The 17,269-nt window shown below is 51.8% G+C and overlaps 7 protein-coding genes across 7 annotated transcripts; 3 read left to right on the top strand and 4 right to left on the bottom strand.

Moving 5' to 3' along the window:
• Nucleotides 1-248: 248 nt before the first annotated feature.
• Nucleotides 249-2,410, top strand: npl4 (nuclear protein localization protein 4; the record flags this gene model as incomplete). Its single annotated transcript, XM_057147165.1, has 4 exons — nt 249-347; nt 417-547; nt 613-2,077; nt 2,162-2,410. 4 exons carry the CDS (start codon nt 249-251, stop codon nt 2,408-2,410), a joined length of 1,944 nt encoding a protein of 647 aa, XP_057015051.1.
• A 631-nt stretch (nt 2,411-3,041) lies between these two features.
• Nucleotides 3,042-4,700, bottom strand: N7473_001224 (DUF2417 domain-containing alpha/beta hydrolase; the record flags this gene model as incomplete). Its single annotated transcript, XM_057147164.1, has 2 exons — nt 3,042-4,469; nt 4,524-4,700. The coding sequence occupies 2 exons, from the start codon at nt 4,698-4,700 to the stop codon at nt 3,042-3,044; spliced, it is 1,605 nt and encodes a 534-aa protein (XP_057015050.1).
• An 801-nt stretch (nt 4,701-5,501) lies between these two features.
• Nucleotides 5,502-7,053, top strand: ppe1 (putative ribosomal protein/carboxylic ester hydrolase (Ppe1); the record flags this gene model as incomplete). Its single annotated transcript, XM_057147163.1, has 5 exons — nt 5,502-5,692; nt 5,807-6,342; nt 6,399-6,489; nt 6,553-6,806; nt 6,863-7,053. 5 exons carry the CDS (start codon nt 5,502-5,504, stop codon nt 7,051-7,053), a joined length of 1,263 nt encoding a protein of 420 aa, XP_057015049.1.
• A 129-nt stretch (nt 7,054-7,182) lies between these two features.
• On the bottom strand, nt 7,183-11,152 carry N7473_001222 (putative transcription initiation factor TFIID subunit; the record flags this gene model as incomplete). The annotated part of the gene is made up of 4 exons (XM_057147162.1): nt 7,183-8,697; nt 8,762-9,620; nt 9,678-9,816; nt 10,964-11,152. 4 exons carry the CDS (start codon nt 11,150-11,152, stop codon nt 7,656-7,658), a joined length of 2,229 nt encoding a protein of 742 aa, XP_057015048.1. The 3' UTR covers nt 7,183-7,655.
• A 251-nt stretch (nt 11,153-11,403) lies between these two features.
• Nucleotides 11,404-12,102, top strand: N7473_001221 (mediator of RNA polymerase II transcription subunit 11; the record flags this gene model as incomplete). Its single annotated transcript, XM_057147161.1, has 2 exons — nt 11,404-11,569; nt 11,635-12,102. The coding sequence occupies exons 1-2, from the start codon at nt 11,495-11,497 to the stop codon at nt 12,100-12,102; spliced, it is 543 nt and encodes a 180-aa protein (XP_057015047.1). The 5' UTR covers nt 11,404-11,494.
• A 279-nt stretch (nt 12,103-12,381) lies between these two features.
• cap2 (F-actin-capping protein subunit beta) lies at nt 12,382-13,611 on the bottom strand (the record flags this gene model as incomplete). The annotated part of the gene is made up of 5 exons (XM_057147160.1): nt 12,382-12,455; nt 12,512-12,559; nt 12,683-12,952; nt 13,046-13,425; nt 13,583-13,611. 5 exons carry the CDS (start codon nt 13,609-13,611, stop codon nt 12,382-12,384), a joined length of 801 nt encoding a protein of 266 aa, XP_057015046.1.
• Nucleotides 13,612-13,880: 269 nt separating this feature from the next.
• On the bottom strand, nt 13,881-17,213 carry mph1 (3'-5' DNA helicase; the record flags this gene model as incomplete). The annotated part of the gene is made up of 1 exon (XM_057147159.1): nt 13,881-17,213. One exon carries the CDS (start codon nt 17,211-17,213, stop codon nt 13,881-13,883), a length of 3,333 nt encoding a protein of 1,110 aa, XP_057015045.1.
• Between the last annotated feature and the right edge of the window lie 56 nt (nt 17,214-17,269).

Here is a 17,269-nt window from a genome sequence, read left to right as displayed (position 1 = left end):
TCCACAGTTATGGTATTACAAATATTACGTGTCTTATCCCCGTATATCACGTGCATATGTGGTTAATGGGTAACGTCACAACCCTGACCGCCCGCATGTTGTGACGTGACCTGCTGGAGCTCCAAAGGCAGCTCAACGCCTTCATCATCGCCTTACACCATGCACCTTCTCCTCTGAGTCGAAACCATCCAGCAAGCCCCTTCGTGTCCTGCCTAGACCCAGGTTCGACCGACCGTCCTCTCACAAAAATGGCGTCGCGCCCAATCCTCTTGCGATTTGAGAGCAGGAACGGCCAATTTCGGTTGACTGTCAACCCGCAAGACCAGTTTCCTTCTCTCCAAGAAAAGGTGATTGCGAGCCCAGTTGACCTGGTGGTCTCTATTGGTGGAACTGAGGCTAATCTTATTCAAAATCAGATCATCGAACACCTCCCCTCAGAGGTCGACCCATCATCCATTACCTTATCTAATAAACCGATCGGCACAGGCGGGGAAGAGCGAGAACTGGAAGCCTTGAGTGGAGTTGCTATCGCACAAGTCGGACTTAAGTGAGTAACAGGCTAGTGCTTCTGGGCTACTCAAGCATCAAGTACTGATCTGTTAAATCTTTTAGGCACGGTGATAAGCTCTTTATCGGGTATCAAGAACGAGCTGCTAAACAGAACGGCGCCACCAATGGCCACATACCGGTCCCCTCCGAACGCCGATTGAATGGAGCTCCAGTTCCTCAAAAACAGACCGTCCCGATCCGCGTCCAGCCTACCTCACCAACACTCAATATTCCAAATCCGTGGGACGTGGTCCAACAGTCCCCACTGGACGATCTCCTCGACAAGAAGGATGGCAAGATCAAGCGCACCAAGGACCAGCGGATGTGCAAGCATGGCCCACGGGGAATGTGTGACTACTGCATGCCTTTAGAGCCGTACGATGCCAAGTACCTCGCGGATAAGAAGATCAAGCACCTCTCATTCCACTCATACCTTCGCAAAATCAACGCTGCAACCAACAAACCGGAGATGAAGAGTTCATATATGCCGCCACTCAGAGAGCCATACTATCGTGTACAGCGCGACTGTCCATCCGGCCATCCCCAATGGCCAGAGGGCATTTGCACAAAGTGCCAGCCCAGTGCCATTAGTTTGCAGCCCCAAGAATTCCGCATGGTCGACCACGTGGAATTCTCGTCTCCTGACCTCATCAACTCTCTGCTGGACTTTTGGCGGAAGTCAGGTGCCCAACGACTGGGATTCCTCTATGGAACATACGAAGAATACGCTGAGGTGCCTCTTGGCGTGAAGGCTGTCGTCCAGGCAATTTACGAGCCTCCGCAGAACGGCGAGATTGACGGCGTTACGCTTCGTGATTGGCATAATGAGAAGGAGGTTGATGAAGTCGCTCAGCTATGTGGCCTGCAAAAGGTAGGAGTCATTTTCACAGATCTCCTCGACGCGGGCCGTGGGGATGGCTCTGTGGTATGCAAACGACACATTGATTCATACTATCTGTCATCTCTCGAGATCGCATTCGCATCACGTCTTCAGGCTCAGAACCCCAAAGCCACGAAATGGAGTCGGACGGGTCACTTTGGCTCGGACTTCGTCACATGTGTACTGAGTGGAGACGAGGCTGGTGCCATTGCCGTGAGTTCGTATCAGGCAACGGTATCAGCCGTGGAGATGGTTCGAGCCGACATCGTCGAGCCTTCCGCAGAGCCCTCTGTGATGCTGGTCCAGTCTGAAGATGACGATGACATGGGCAGCAAGACGCGATACATCCCTGAGGTTTTCTTCCGGAAAATCAATGAATATGGGGCAAGCGTTCAAGAGAATGCCAAGCCAAGCTTCCCCGTCGATTACCTGCTGGTCACACTGACACACGGTTTCCCCACCGAATCAACACCCCTCTTCACCAACAGCAAATTTCCCATCGAGAACCGCGAGGTTATCGGCGAGAGCCAGGAATTGCGACATGTAGCTCAAAAGTTGATGACGCACGGAGATCCCGACAAGGCAATCCAGGGCGTATCCGACTTCCATCTCCTTTGCTTTTTGCATGGGTTGTCTACATTCAACAAGGTCAGTATTTGTGCCTTTGGTAGAGACTTCAAGGCACTGGCAGTCGGGTATATCTCTCAGGTACTAATTTGATTCGGATCACAGGATGAGGAAGCGCTCCTCGGCCGAGTCGCGACGACCCATGCCCCCGCCGATGGAATGCAATTGTTGAATACCCCCGGATGGGCAACCTTGATGACAATCCTTCAGGAGAGTGGTGAGCGCCCCCCTAAGCGCCCCTGGCCCACCGAGGCCGAGGCATCCCACCCGGCATCATCCCATCCTGGAAAAAGGCGGGTGAAAGCACCCGCCGTCCATCTCCCCCCGATCCGTGTCTCCCAAGTCCGACGGTGAACAGCTTGCTAAGAGGTTCAAGGGAACTAGTCTAGAGTGATTAGTTCTATTTCTCCGACGTTCGATCTTCGTCCCATCTTTCTTCTAGATTCGGTCCGGCTCGTATCGTGCTCGCCTTAGAGATTTAGGATGTTAACGGCAGTTTTCCAGACGGCGTCACCCGATTGTCGCCAGAAAACATCTCTTTTCATGTTTCGAAGTGCATCATCGGCGGGGGGTTCCGGTTAGTAGGGTATAGGCGGGTGTAGGAGAAAGGGAGGAATAGAGTATCGGCGATCCTGGCGTTTAGCTGGGTCTTTAACACGATTATTATTCATACTTCAACATTCATCACCTATCACGGTGGCCTGCGGATTTCTGGATTTTAGAATTCCATACACAAAATGAAACGTGTGCATCTTCATCTTCATATTGCCGTAAGAGTAGTATCAGTTAACATAAATCGAAAACACAGCCCATTTGCGCTGAACAACAATCCTCGTATACTCGTCGCATAAATCCTGTTCACAACGTCAAATAATCTTATTCACAATCTTGCCCATTCATATCTCTATAACCTAGAAGGAAACCAGATGCAGATACCACAGCCAAGAAGAACATAACTATTATTCAAAAAAAGACAATCATCAATCTAAGACTTGTGTTGGCGACTCGCCCGAACAATTTTCTTCAACTGACTTTCCAAAACCTGCCTCCCTTCCCCATCAGTCCACACTTCATGAGGAGCATCATGAACAACTTCCCAGGATAGTAACTTGTTCGTAATATGCGAAAGATCTTCCTGTCTTTTCGCCCACTCGGAGTCTGCTCGCATCTCACGACCGGAACTTACAACGATAAGAGGCGTCTCGCCCATCTGGATATGACGAGCAGACTGAACTTCAGCCGATGTCATCGTAACCGCCACGAGATTTTCCTGCAACTTGGCCTTGATGAACTTTCCAGTCTGATAGGCGGAGCCTCCGATGACTCTGTCTTCGCGAGTTCGTCCTCGGAAAAGAGCACCGGCTAGACGATCTAATCCCAAAGGGGATAGAATACCGCGTAGCCAAAGGATAAATCCTCGGTTTGGTTGACCGATATCAGCGAGGTATGCCTCGTGAAGCGGGTCAATGAGGAAGATGCCGCTGACTTCTAGTAGATGGCGGCTAGCGAAAAGTCGAGAATAGAGGCTGCCGACACCAGCAGAGACCACGACCCAAGGTCCAGATTCGCCAGCCAGGGCTAATGCCTCGGAAAGAACGTCTGCGGACATTCCTGCCGAGTGTGGTGAGGGTGCATTATCAGACCATCCGAATCCAGGTCTGTCCCAGTAGCAGTATCTACTGATAGCGCCGTATTGATACGCATCGTCGATGAAAGGTTGCAATGTATGTTCGACGGGGCCATAGTCACCCTCAAGAAGAATGGTAGGCTCATCAGGATCCGCGGTCCGATTCCCAACACAGGCGAGATGCACCCGATATGTGTCCCCATGAACAGAGTATTGTTTCCCAACAGGCTCAAGCGAAGCATCCCTCGCACGCAGGATAAGCGTTGCCGTAAACAAAAGCGTCGCAACAGTCATCACCGTCAGGATAATTATCTCAAGAAGCACAGCAAGCCACTCTCGAAGAGAGCGGCGAGTCTCCTCACGACCAGTCAATCGCTCCTCCTCCTCCCGTTTACCCCGTGTCACGACCTGATTCTGGAGAATCTGGTAGGCGGAAATGACAAGCGCCCAGACGACAGAAGCAATGCCGACCCAGCCTTCTTCGAAACGAATCTGCGGCACGCCGACGATGATACTCATATCGATTAGGAGAAGGATGACGAGAATGATGCCGCAGATTGTCATTGGTTTCGAGGGGACGGCGAAGAATAGAAGACCGAGGGCAAGGTAGCCTGTTGTGAGGGTGATGTATGCGAATGCGAAGAACCCAGATCCGCGGGAGTGCATCAGCGGTGGACTCACGAATATCGATACTAATAGGAACGTCCACCACACGAAGCTAGCAGCTAGTGCAAGAAGAGAAAGCCCTCGCATCGCGCGTACGCTCCATAGATTGTAGGGGGAGACCTGGACGAGATTAGTATCCTTCAAGGACATTGTCGCAAAACCAGAACCACTCACGGCTGGATCATCAGGACTCAGATAGCCTTGATCATTATTTTGTGGAAGCAATCTCGAGCGCTCAGTCGGCTCTTCATGCTCTGATGCGGGTATATTCCTATCATAGACGTCGTCCCGAACCCGAGAGGATCCAGGCCTGTCGGGGTCATCCTTCTTTTGGTTCCAAAAAGAGACCATCGTGATAGATTTCACGATAAAGCCGAGCTTAGGGAAAGTTCAATCAAATCTTGACAAGAACGGTGGGGCTTATTGAAGAAGATCATAGTTCGTGGAAGATCAGGTTTGATAAGATAACCATGAGGTATGACGTCATTCATTATCCTTACCTAGTGGGGGGTTCTTGATCGAAAGGAACCATTGATGGGGTTCTATGAGAATAAACAAATAAGCATACCGGGAGAATTACTCCAGTCGTCGAAAACAAGGGAGTGTTATCGCTACATTGCACTTCAAGAAGATGACTTCTTCTCATTCAAGCGTGGGAAATACATGTCGTACGTCATCCTGGTAGAATACCAAGTTGCATGCAGGGTGAACTACGTATTTAGCTTACCTGTATAATCAACTTGGAAAATTATTACTCTACCGATGGTTTGAGTTGAGTCTGGAGTTTTAAACTCAATATCCTCTGGGCATTGGTTTCTATGAGGCAATCTATGGCTACTCTTGCACCCACTCCATAGCCTAGCCCAGCAACCTGCCAATCGCCTTAGTCAGCGAAGCTGGTGAGCATCCTGCCTGCCTAAGGTGTCTAAGTCTTGCTCTCTCAGAATGCCATAGCGCGCGGGGTGCAATGGTATGATCTCAAGCAACCTTCCAAGCTACCACCAGGTACCTCATACGTAGCAAAGTGCTTTTTTTGATGCATTGCTGTCCGGATTGAGCAACAAAGGATCTTGATACTACTTTTAGTGCTCACTAAACACAACCTCAGGTCAAAGACCACACACCGTTTACACCTCACGTGTACCATATCTCATGAGTGATCTCCAAAAGTCCTTTGCTAAGGCTAAACTGGGCAAGCTTCCCTCGGAAGCACCCATGTACCACTCAGTGAACATCCCAGAAGAACATCACGACGAGGATGGCTCTTCCGCTTCCTCGGTGTCTTCGACGGGGACTTTAATGCCCTCGCCTACGAGGAATCTATTTGCCCGAAGAGGCGGTGGGTATGTGCTCTTTTCCGTTGGAATTCCTGACTCCTGTTAGATGAAAGTGATACCGAACATTATGCCTGTTGTCAATTCTGCTTATCTTGCAATTGAGCTAATACCAACCTCTAGGCAAACAACCCAATCACTATCTTGGACAGACTTCTTCAGCCAGGAACTATTCCTACCCGAAGAAATCAACGGAATCCAAATCATCCATCATGTATACTTGACACCACCGTCCGAATCAGGCCCATTATTCGTGATGCATCACGGCGCAGGCTCATCAGGCCTCTCATTCGCAACCTGTGCAGACGAGCTGCGGAAACTCCTTCCGAAAGCAGGTGTACTGTCTATCGATGCAAGAAGTCATGGCCGCACCGCTATGACTCCAAAATCAAAGCCTTTCAAGCAAGATAATCCTTCCACTGGACTCGCTGCTCAGGCCGAGGCTGATGCAAAGATTGAACTCGATCTCAGTCTGGATACTCTCAGCCGAGACCTTGTCTTTGTAATTCGTGAGACACAGGCAAAAATGGGCTGGGAGAATCTCCCGGATATGGTGCTCGTCGGTCACAGTCTTGGTGGTGCAGTCATTACTGATGTAGCCAAGAAAGGCGAACTCGGCTCGAAGCTACTGGCGTATGCAGTGCTAGATGTCGTTGAAGGTAATTCCTCTGAATTTTTAACCATTGGGATGATGGGTTCTGAACAGCTTCGATAGGATCCGCTATGGACGCCCTCCAAAGTATGGAGAACTATCTCTCCACCCGACCAACCCGATTTCCTTCACTAACATCAGGAATCGAGTGGCAGTAAGTCTCTCTCACCCTTGCCTGTTCTGCTTTTCTCTGTGCTACGCATCTAAACAAACCCAGCACTCGTTCCCGAACAATTCGAAACCATACATCAGCCCGAGTATCCGTCCCGTCCCTCATCTACGAGGAGACCGAGCCAACCGACCCCTCACGCCCCTGGGTATGGCGCACGAATCTCTCCGCCACCAAGCCATTCTGGGAGAATTGGTTCATAGGTTTGAGTCGCAAGTTTCTTGATGCGCGGGGTGGCAAGCTATTACTGCTGGCGGGGACGGATCGATTGGATAAAGAATTGATGATTGGACAGATGCAAGGTATTAAATGGTTTCATATTACGCGCGGACGAATGCTAACGGTTATTCTAATATAGGAAAATACCAACTTCAAGTCTTTCCAGAAGCGGGTCATTTCATCCAGGAAGATCAACCGAGCAAGACGGCGCAGGTGTTGGCTGATTTTTACAGGCGGAACGATCGTAGTGCGTTGGTACTGCCGCCCAAGGTGGGCGATTTGCAGGCAGCTGCTGCGATGAAGAAAGGCGCTGGCGTCTTTGAGAAATGACCTACCAATTAAATCCAAGATAGAATATCGTGAACGAGTTCTGGTTCTTAAGTAGATGATACAAGCATCGCGTCAGGTTTACTACACGGGAGGTCTACGGCTAGAGGAAGGCTCGAAGTCATTATCAATGTATGTGTATTTTGATTAGAAGAAAAGCCATAGATATCCTAACGGTTCCATCCCCAGCATAGGTCCGTAGAAGCTGCATCAGCAGCCGCCGCAGTCCACGAGTCCTCCCATCCAGAAAGGCAAGATAACTCATAGATGGCAGCCGCAACGCTGTATCCACAGACCGAGCAGGACGGTACCATCAGGGGGATAACAATAAAGGCTGTTTCTCCAGTAAAGCAAAGAACCTTGATGGTTAATCAAACAAAATAAGACGGATTTCCGCGCCGCCACCATGCCATAACACCAGAGAAGATTGAATTCCATTTTGAAAACGCCATCAGATCCCAGGAAAAATGGCGGCGAGATGATTCTGGAGACAATCATGACCAGAGAGAAAAGAAAATGGTATCCGAAGAAACCGGGGGTATTTGCGCCGAGAGGAAATAGAAATGGTCGACATGGTGAGGACCGAGGAAATTGAATATGGCCATCTAGGGAAGATAGGCACCACCCGCAATAATCAAGTTCATGTTGGTGAACTTGACCTTGTAAACGGGACTCTTCTTGGTTGGGAAAGCGCTGATCTGGTCAGGCGTGACAACGACATCCTTGCCCTTCTTTTTCTTGCTCGAGGCTGTAGCACTTGCAGGAGCATTTCCGCCGTCAATCTTGGTACCGGCACCGCCTTCACCAACCACCCGGCCTTGAGAAGCATCCTGGGGACCGCTGACATCCCAGACGCGGACAGTACCATCGGCACCACCAGAGACAAGGACTGTCGATTCAACACTCCAGCTAAGGGACCAGATACCGCCATTGCCGTGGCCCCGCATGCGCTTCAGAAGCCGACCGGGTGCGAGATCCCAAAGGAAGATAGAGCCAGCATCATCTGCGGATGCCAGGATCTTGCCATCACGACTGCACTCCATGGCAGTCACGTTGCCCGTGTGACCACTAAACATACGGACTGCATTTCCGGTAGTGATAGCCCACATCCGTACGGTCTTGTCAGAGCTAGCTGTGAAGACGTAGGCGGAGTTCGGATGGAAGCAGACACAGTCCACATCTTGGTCATGTCCAGCGAAGATGCGCTGCTGGCGGATGTGGCTAGTGAGCCAAAGACGGCCAGTGCGGTCAGAACCGCCAGAGACGAAGTAATGGCCGAATGGACCCCATCGCACGTCCCAGACAGGGCGATCGTGGCCCTTGTAGACAACGAGGCATTGCCAGGTGTCCAGCGACCACAGGCGAATTGTCTTGTCCCCCGAGGAGGAGAGGAGCAACCGAGCATTGGTCGGAACGGAGTCCTCGCTAGAGACGTTTTCGAACTTGGTCGCACAAGGTGGGAAGGCAACCGCGTAGACTGGGGCAGAGTGACCGATGAGGCGCCGAGAGTTGGCTGGAGGAAGATCATCAAGATCCGGGAATGCTGCTTCGATGTTCTTCCCGTCAAGACTCCAAACTCGGATGTAAGACCCGGCGAACCCTGCAGCAACAAGCTTGTTGTCATCAGAGAAGTCGAGGCAGTTGATACTAACAATCGTCAGTAAGTCCTTTGATATATAAAAGCGCAATAAGCAGGGGAAATGAAACTTACCTGTCGAAGGTGTTGTGGAAGGTAAACATGCACACGCTCACTGCAGGACCCACGCCACCAGTGCGACCTTGAATTCTGAACCGATCCCGGTTCTCCCGCACCTTCATGCACTCAATCGCGACGTCACGAGCGGTGGATTCAGGGAAGGGAATGTCGGCACGAGTGGGAGCCTCCTCATCTTCTTCCTTCTTGATCATCTGCTCGAATTCCTGGACGAGTGTGTTACGACCAGGACCAGGGGGATCTCTCGCATCTTCGGCGGCCAATTCTGCACGAACATCCTCTTCCAGGTTCTGCTCCATTGGCAGCTTGCCGAGCCGAAGTCTCGGCAGGGTTCCAGCCATGGCAGGATTATCTCCCGTGTACGCAGAGCCGGCATGGTGACCAGGAATGCCCTCGTCCTCGGAGGGGAATGACTGACCCGCTCCGATCTGGCCAAGCATGGCAGCAAAGCTGAACCGATCGTCGGCGGCGCGGTCCATTGTCTTGATGGTGCAGTAGCTGCTCAAGATGGCGTTCATGACGGAACCACCCTCCTTTTCCTTGCTTTCCAGGAATTGAAGAAGATTGGTGTAAGCAGGGTTGCTCAGAACGATGCGGTATTTGTTGGTTCGATAGAGCTTGGCGGTATCGTTGGCCTGCACATGTTCCGGCAGGCTGATGGGCTCCAGCTTGCGAACATCGTCCGTGTGCTCGGGAAGGAACATGTTCTTGTTGGCATCGAAGAACTGCTTGGCATCTTGGGGGTAGAACGCCGTAACCATGTTGAGGAACGAGTAGACAAACAGTGGCCACAGCACACGGCGAAGCTCGGGCTTGTAGAGATCGAGATTCTCCTCAACCCATGCCTTGAGCAGGTCTAAAAGGTTTGGTCAGTATGTATATTGGACGAGGATAATGTGAAGAGACTACTTACCGAAGCCCTTACGGAACTTAGGCCGGGCATCCTCTCCAAGAGGGGGAAGCGGGCGTCCATCGATCTCCTGGTTGGCGGACTCCATGCGAAGCATAGCTTCGGTCCGGCTGTAGCCCTTCTTGGCTAGGTAGTCGATGACCTGTATGTAGAATGATGAATTAGCTTTTGGCCGTCAACAATAATCAACAACGAATGAAAACGGACTGCATCCGGTCTCGAGGCCTGCTCTAGCAGGGTCTCAAGAGTATGTGGGACCTGCGCTGGCGCTGCAGGTTCCTCCACAGGGGCAGGTAGTGCGTTGGGGTCAGACTCGCGACGGCCTTCGGTCTTGTCGGAGGGCTCGACATTTCCGCCCTTCGGGGTGGTCGTAGTCTTCCTGGGATGGCCAGACTTCCCCAAAGAGACAGGAAAACGAAGCACCAGCGACGGCCCAGGCGTCTCGGGCACAACCTCAGCCGATGTGGCTTCCTCGGCTGGCACAGACTTCCTGGCACGGGCTGGCCGTTTGGCGGGAGTGGTTCTCTGGACGGAAGAAGGCCCAGCCGCCTCTGGTGCCTTCCTTGCAGTTGGGGTCCGCGGGGTCTCGGTTGACGGTCCCGAGGGCTGGTTCCCGGGGCTCCTCTTGGCTGCGGCAGCAGCAGATTTCCTGGCTGCTTCCGAGGGATGATAGTCCTCATCCCCTTTGGGAGGCTTTCGTCCCTTCTTGCGTGAAGGCATCTTGATGGAGATCGAGAAAGCGAGATGGAATAGAGATAATGGTAAGAGGTGGGCGAAGTGAGGTTGTAAGAGAGTTGTGCAAAGAAGAAAGCGTTCCGATGGAAGAAAAGAGGCGCAAATATGGCCGGAGATGAGAGCTTCTGCCTATTCAGGAAAGAAGGCAGACCTTTCCGCCTTGGAGGTCGCGACTGCTTGCTGATTGCTGGAGAGACTGATTGCTGATTGCTGGCGACGAGTGGCACATGCGTAGATATAACGAGAATATTCCGATGGAAGGTAGAATAGGCGGTCTCTCGTAGGCTCCTCGTCGTAATCTTCATCATCGTGGCCAACTCTGTGATGCACCGTATATCACGTTGTCCCATCTCGACTGAACAAGTCCCGCTCAAGGCAGGCCCCAGTAGAAACCCCGAGAACATGGACCCAGCTGAAACTCATTCCAGGCTTCAAGACCCCCCAAAAAGACCAAGTTGCAAGTCGCAAGACCACGAGAAGAGCATGCCAACTCCTCAAGACCGGATACCATAGGGATGCACACAGGAAACAGAAAGAAAAGATGAACAACTTACAATTTGATTTAAGTTCTGTTGCGACATAGCACCGCTCTGTGGAGGAGGCGGACCAGGAGGAGGAGCAGAGTGAATAGGTGTTCCAGACATCGGTTGTTGCGACGACATGGGCATATTGCCTCCATTTGCGCCAGGTCCCATGCTGCCGCCTCGCGGCGCAGGGCTGGGAGCGCCACCTGGCGCAGACATAGCGATTGGACCGGCGTGGGAGGTTCCAGAAGACGTCTAGTGAAGATGCCGATGATTGTACAAGATGAAAGACGACAAGCGAGGGGCGCGAAACAGATATTGAAGGATGTCGTCCGGGTTGAAATTGATATTCGGCTGGCTGTCGCCGCGTTACGCTGAATAAGCTCCCCGGATTCCACACACGTGACGTAGGTCAAGCTATGTGGGAGCCACCAGCTTTCCAGCGGCCAAGTTTCTTCTTCACTCTTCCACTGCGCAAGATCCGGTGCGAAAGAGACGAGCGCCAAACGAGCACCGAGATACCGTTTGGTACGAGGTTTCTAGCATCTACAATCTCGCAAGATGAGTGAAGAAGTACCACCCGCGCAAACTTTCACTGCTGCGGATCGCATCCGGCAGCTGAATGAGATTGACCACGTACGAGTCATGTAAAGCAATCGATCGATTGCTCACTAGACTTGGCTAACAGACATTTTCCGCAGGATGTAGCGAAATTGCTTCAATCCGCCGGTCTCGCCATCCAAGCTCTCACCAATACGAAGCCAGACTCCGACACACCATTCGACGGCTCCCTTGAATCGCACAAGGCTCTGTTTAAAGAGGCTACTGCAAAATACTTCTCACTTCTATCCTCCATCGATGTCCGGCTCCGTCGACAAGTCTACGCCCTTGAAGAAGCTTCTCTTACTACACCTGATATGGCCACTAAGGGTGACACTACTGGCGCAGGCGCCGGTGCTGTTGGGGCCGCGGGGGCGGGTGCTGGTGCTACAAACCCTCTGGATATCAGTTGGCTGAATAGCCGGAAGGACACAGTGGGGAAAGACAAGGAGGCAGAGCTGTGGGCTGCCGCGAGGGGTTTCGTGGAGCAACTGGACAAAGCGCCGGACGGACTAAATGGCTCGATCAAGCAAGAGGCGGGTGAGTCCGAAAAGATGCAAGTCGATTAGGAGAGGCTTGACACTTTCCGGGAAAAGGGCGGCGTCGACGTTTCTGCTTCACATGATACCCTAGTTCTCAGAGCCAAGAGCGAAGAGAAACCAGCAATTTGAACAATTTATCCTTAGAAGGGTCTCATATTGATATCAACTGTATATGGTTGGATACCCACGACTGTTCACAGAACGAAGCTATGCAAAGAAGAAACGCAGTAACAGGTTGTCTAAATTGGGCTCCCGGAGCCTCTTTCAACCTAACCAGACTAGCAACATCCAAAACCCAGGTCAAGATCACTTCTGCATGCCCTTGATCATCTCGAGTTGTGTAGCCCGATCCCGGTTAGTCTCCGAGAGCGATCCCAGACCTAAATACCACCAAGTCAGTCCTGTATTCTACATTGACGAAGGGATAGTAACTTACTCCGCAGCTCACCGACAACATCTTTGGCCTTGCCGAAGTAAACTTCCTCTAGAAGACGCAGCACATATCAGCAAATAATTTCCAGAGTACTTCTCAAGTGTTCTCGAGCTGATGTATGATTTCGAATTGTCCGGGAACGAGTACTGGGAAGATTGTTAGGGAAACACATACGCAACAAGTTCCGCATCTTCAATTCCATATCCTCAACCAACCGCCCAACATTAGCAATGTGGCTCGCATCCGACTCAACGGGCAAATCGGCCTCAACCTGGCGGGTCATGTTACCGCTCAGATCCATCTCACCAAGGGCATCGGTCTCGTTAGCCAGGTGCAGGATCACAGTGCTGGTAAGCTTGTAGTGGGACATGCGCGCGCGGTCGGTAGCCTCGAAGACGTGAATGCTGTCCCATTCGCCGGAACTCTGGGAACCGGCGGTCACCCCTGGAGAAAGAGAGTAGAGTCAAGTCAGCCACGATCATAGCCCAAACACCCCAAGTATATCAGTCAAGAGGGGAGAAAATGGATGTTCCATACCCTTCTTAAGCAGAATAACACCCGCAAATCCATCATCCAAGTCCCAGAAGTACACGCTCCCAACACCGCCCTCATAATACAGCTCCCGGTAAACATCAAACGCCTCGTTGGCCGCAACCTCAAGCTTGCGCACACGCTCACTAGGAACCGTTCCATCCTCAAGAGGAGGATCAAACTCGTTGCTCCATGGTGACCGGTAGCTATCACCGTCGCGGTTGTAGTCACAGAGCAGGTAGTCCCGGCTGGTCTGCGGGCAGCGGCGAATCTCCAGGGGCTGGTCGACGGAGGAGAGAAGGTCTTCGGTCAGATCGGGGACGATGGTGGTAATGGCTTGGAGGTTGGCCTTGGTGTCGCGCGGGTTTAGACGCCGGAGCAGGTCGCTGAGAGTGAGGATGGTCAGTCAGTCAGCTTGCGGGCTCTTGCGGTGCAAGTTGGGGCGGGGTTAAGGAAGGGGCTTGCATTGCCCGGGTTGGGAATGTTATGCCTGATGAGGGTAGAAGTGATGGGTAGGAGAAGGTTCATGGACTCAGTACTTACAGCGCGCTATCGAATTGTGCGTCAGCCATTGTGTGGGATGGGGGTTGTGCTTGTGTATACTCCGTGCTGGTCACTAGTCGGCGGTGTTGACGGGTGGAGGTGCGTGGGTGTATTGGCGGGCCCTTGTGGCACTAGTATAGTCCGTGACATGCGGCGAAAACTACAATTTGGAATAGAACCCATTTGAAAAGATTGTCCGTAAATTTTGATTCTTGTTGATCTATGTACATATGTGTAATTTACTGGGGGGACGTCCAAGATGCCAGCCCCGATGCTAGAATCCAATGGTTGTTGTTCGTCACTCGTCACTATCAGAGAAGATAGTCCTATTTGCCCTCCATGGTTTTGGTCGGGGCTCGGGTTGGGGCTTTGCCTTCGGCTGGAAGAGAACACTTGCATCCGGAAGGTCAAAGTCAGAGTCATCGTCGTCGAAGTCGCTTTCGACAGCTTTGGGGGGCGATGGCAGTAGTTGAGACTCAGGCTCTGAATGATTGGGCGACATCAATGCGGAAATTCCATCGTCAAAAAAGTCTAGAGCCTCACTGGTGGCGGATCGAGAAGGCCCAGAGCGCCGAGACGGTTTATTTGTTTCATGTCGGCGTGACTGCTTCGCCGTAGCATCAGAGGATGATCGACGAGGAGCTTTGGCAGCCTTCTCCGTCTCCTTTGCTATGATCTGCTTATATCGATCTTCACAGTCAGGGCCTGACTTGTCCATCTTTTGCAAGGTTGTGATCATTCGACGGGTCAAAGAGCCATGTGTCACCATCTTCGTCGGTCTGGCAACGAGTTGTAGTTGTGGGAAAGCATCGGTCCTCGGGTAGCGAATGAATTGGGGTGAAGTATCGCCAATATTCTGATAGTGACGTTCCAGCTCCTGTTGTTCGCTTGCAGAGAGGACAACCTCCTCCAAAAGTGGCACCTCTACCGGCTCTGGCGTTGGTGTGCGTGGTCGCTTCTTGGGTGTCGTCTTCTTTTTCGTCGACTTGGCAAAGCTCTCCTCGAGCGTTGAGGCTCGGGTGAACCCAGTCTCAACATCATCAGGCATATGGAATTTCTTCGGGGGCCGCTTGGGCACCTTGCCCTTGCGCTTTGGTTCGGGAAGCTCTCGCTGAGAATTCTCTGGGGGTATCTCGATTTGTCGTTTGTCGGCGACGGGACGGATCCCTGGAGGCAGAATGCGAGCAGATCGGTCGTCGTGGAAGGTAAACCGGGTTCCACTGGCGATCATTTGTTGCATCTTCTCGTAATTGTCTTTGGCCTTGGTAAAGTTATCCTCCTCCTTGCCCTTCATCAACAGCAAAGTGATTTTACCCGCTCTCTTGCGACCCGTTCGACCCATTCGTTGCAGCATGCGAATAGGTGATGCAGAGGAATCGTAACACACAATGAGATCGACCTCGCCAATATCCAGACCTTCTTCACCAATTGACGTGGCGACGATCGTGTTGTAGGTTCCTCCTTTGAATTTCTCGATTATCGACAACTGGGTCTTTTGGTCCATTCCCTCGGAGCCCTTGGCCGAGCTCTGTCCCACAAAGACATGTGGTCGAATCATGGGCGCGTACCGTTGCAGCACTCTTGTCACCTCTTCGGCGCTGTCACGGAAATGCACGAAAATCATAACTCTCGTTGCAGGCCTGCCATTGCTTTCCATATTATCCTGCCCCTCTCCAGCATCCATGAAATGGTTCAAGATCACGGACTTGAGATACTCCAATTTAGGATGTCCGATAAATTCCGGGTTCTTTGTCCAAGGTTCAAGGTGGCTCATAAGTTTCTTAAAACTCTCATCTTGTACAACTTGCTTCTGCCATTTGCCTCCCTTCTGGCCATCGGTGTTGGATTTGAAATGCAAAATGTGACGGTAAAACGGTACAATTCCGTGATATTTCAACAAGTCAATAGCATGCGCTAAACTTGCAAGCACAGTGAAAATGGCATTAACCTTGCCCTTCAGCCCGAAATTGGCATTGCGGCCTGCATCAGATCCCATCCATTGCTGTCTTGCTTTGGTGAGACCGAAGGCTGTGAGACCCATGGGATCGTTGCCCCAATAAGCATTCATAGTCCGAAGCTGGCTGACAAGTGGTCTCAGTGTGGTGGATAACAAGTCCATGCAAAAGATCATCTCATCCGAGTTCTCAAAGATTTCAATTTCGATATCACGGCTATGCACGTAATCTCGAATGTCAATAGAGGTTTCTGTACGAATTTCAACTCGTGATATGTCCAAACCATCGATGACTGCTTGCACCGATTCGACTGTTGATCCGGGAGTAGCGGTCAATGCCAGGACGCGGAAACTCTGGTTGAAGCGTCGAAGGAATTTGACCACTTCCACATATGCATAACCACCAGTAGCGCGGTGGGCCTCGTCAACGACCAACAGGACAATTCTCTTTGGGTCGGCGATTCCAGTCTTCAAGTCGTTGATCAAGGTCTGCGGAGTCATGAAGAACACACGCTTCGACTGCCACTCTTTCGCACGAAGACCAGGCGGAGCACCTCCCGTGAGCATGGTCGTCTGCGATCGTGGGATGCCAGCAATATCCAAACATGCCGAGACTTGTTGTGATACCAAGGGTTTGGTAGGGGCAACAAAGACCATTTGCGCATCCTTCGTCCATCGGAACCAGTTGAGCATGACTGTTGCTGCGATGAAGGTCTTTCCCAGACCGGTAGGTAAGGCAACGAGTAGATTATGGAAAAGGCCCTTTTGGGTAATGTTGAATTGGTAATCTCGAGTGGTTCCCAGGTTGGTCGGATACCACCAGGTATTCAATGAATCCTGGTTCAATTTGTGGTGGGTCGGACGCTCGTTTTTCTCCGGTGGTGCCCAATCTTTCTCTTGTGGTGTTTGATCCTGATTCTGTGCAGCCATTCCATAAAGCGTCATTTGTCGCATATATTGAGGCCGGTTCGTAGGTCGCTGAAAGCTGGACTGGGGCATCGCAGGTTGGGCAGGTCGTGATACTGGCGACAATGATGGAGATGAATCGAACGCGTCATCTGGGATATCATCGAGCTCGAACGAAGCATCCATCAAAGCGCTGCTTGTACCGTGATTCTGAGCAGGTTGGGGTTGTTGCAAAGTCGAATTAGCCATTCCGCGCATGTTATTCTCCTCCTCGAATGCATCCAGCGAAGTGGCCAGAGCTGCCCTGAGGGCTTCCTCCTCGTCATAATAATTGTTTCCAGCCTGTTGAGCATTTCGACTCGCCTCATTGACTTTGGGGGTACTGATCATATCTGGAGACGGCGATTTGGGATCTGGTTTCTGCCACCTAGGACCGCGGATTCGTTCGGGGCTTGAGTCGGGCTGCGTAAGTTGGGTAACGAAGATGTTCTCTTGGAAATTGCTCTGTTTGGGCACGAAGCTACGAGACTTGGATCGCGCCTGCCGGTCGTAGTCCGTTGATGAGTCTCGCCTTCGTGAGAATACCTCATCATCTATGTCGGAGAACGAGTCCGTCTCGGATGCGGCATCGCGATCGCCCTGTTTCCCGCGCGTCGGCGATTGTACGCGACGGCGTTTGGTCGGACGTGGTGAAGCGACGTCACCGCCAGGGGAATCAGGTACGACAAAGTCATCGTCAAAATAGTCCGACTCGGAGTCAGTTGCGGACATGGCGCCGATCAAGCGCTGCCCAGCGCCTGTTGCACCATATCGAGCACATCCCCCAC

This window comes from Penicillium subrubescens (assembly GCF_028828155.1).
Source record: "Penicillium subrubescens strain IBT 31985 chromosome Unknown utg000001l_segment0_segment0, whole genome shotgun sequence".
In the NCBI taxonomy this organism is placed as follows: domain Eukaryota; kingdom Fungi; phylum Ascomycota; class Eurotiomycetes; order Eurotiales; family Aspergillaceae; genus Penicillium; species Penicillium subrubescens.
Note: the sequence above shows the minus strand (reverse complement) of the source record. Positions and strands in the feature narration are given on the sequence as shown.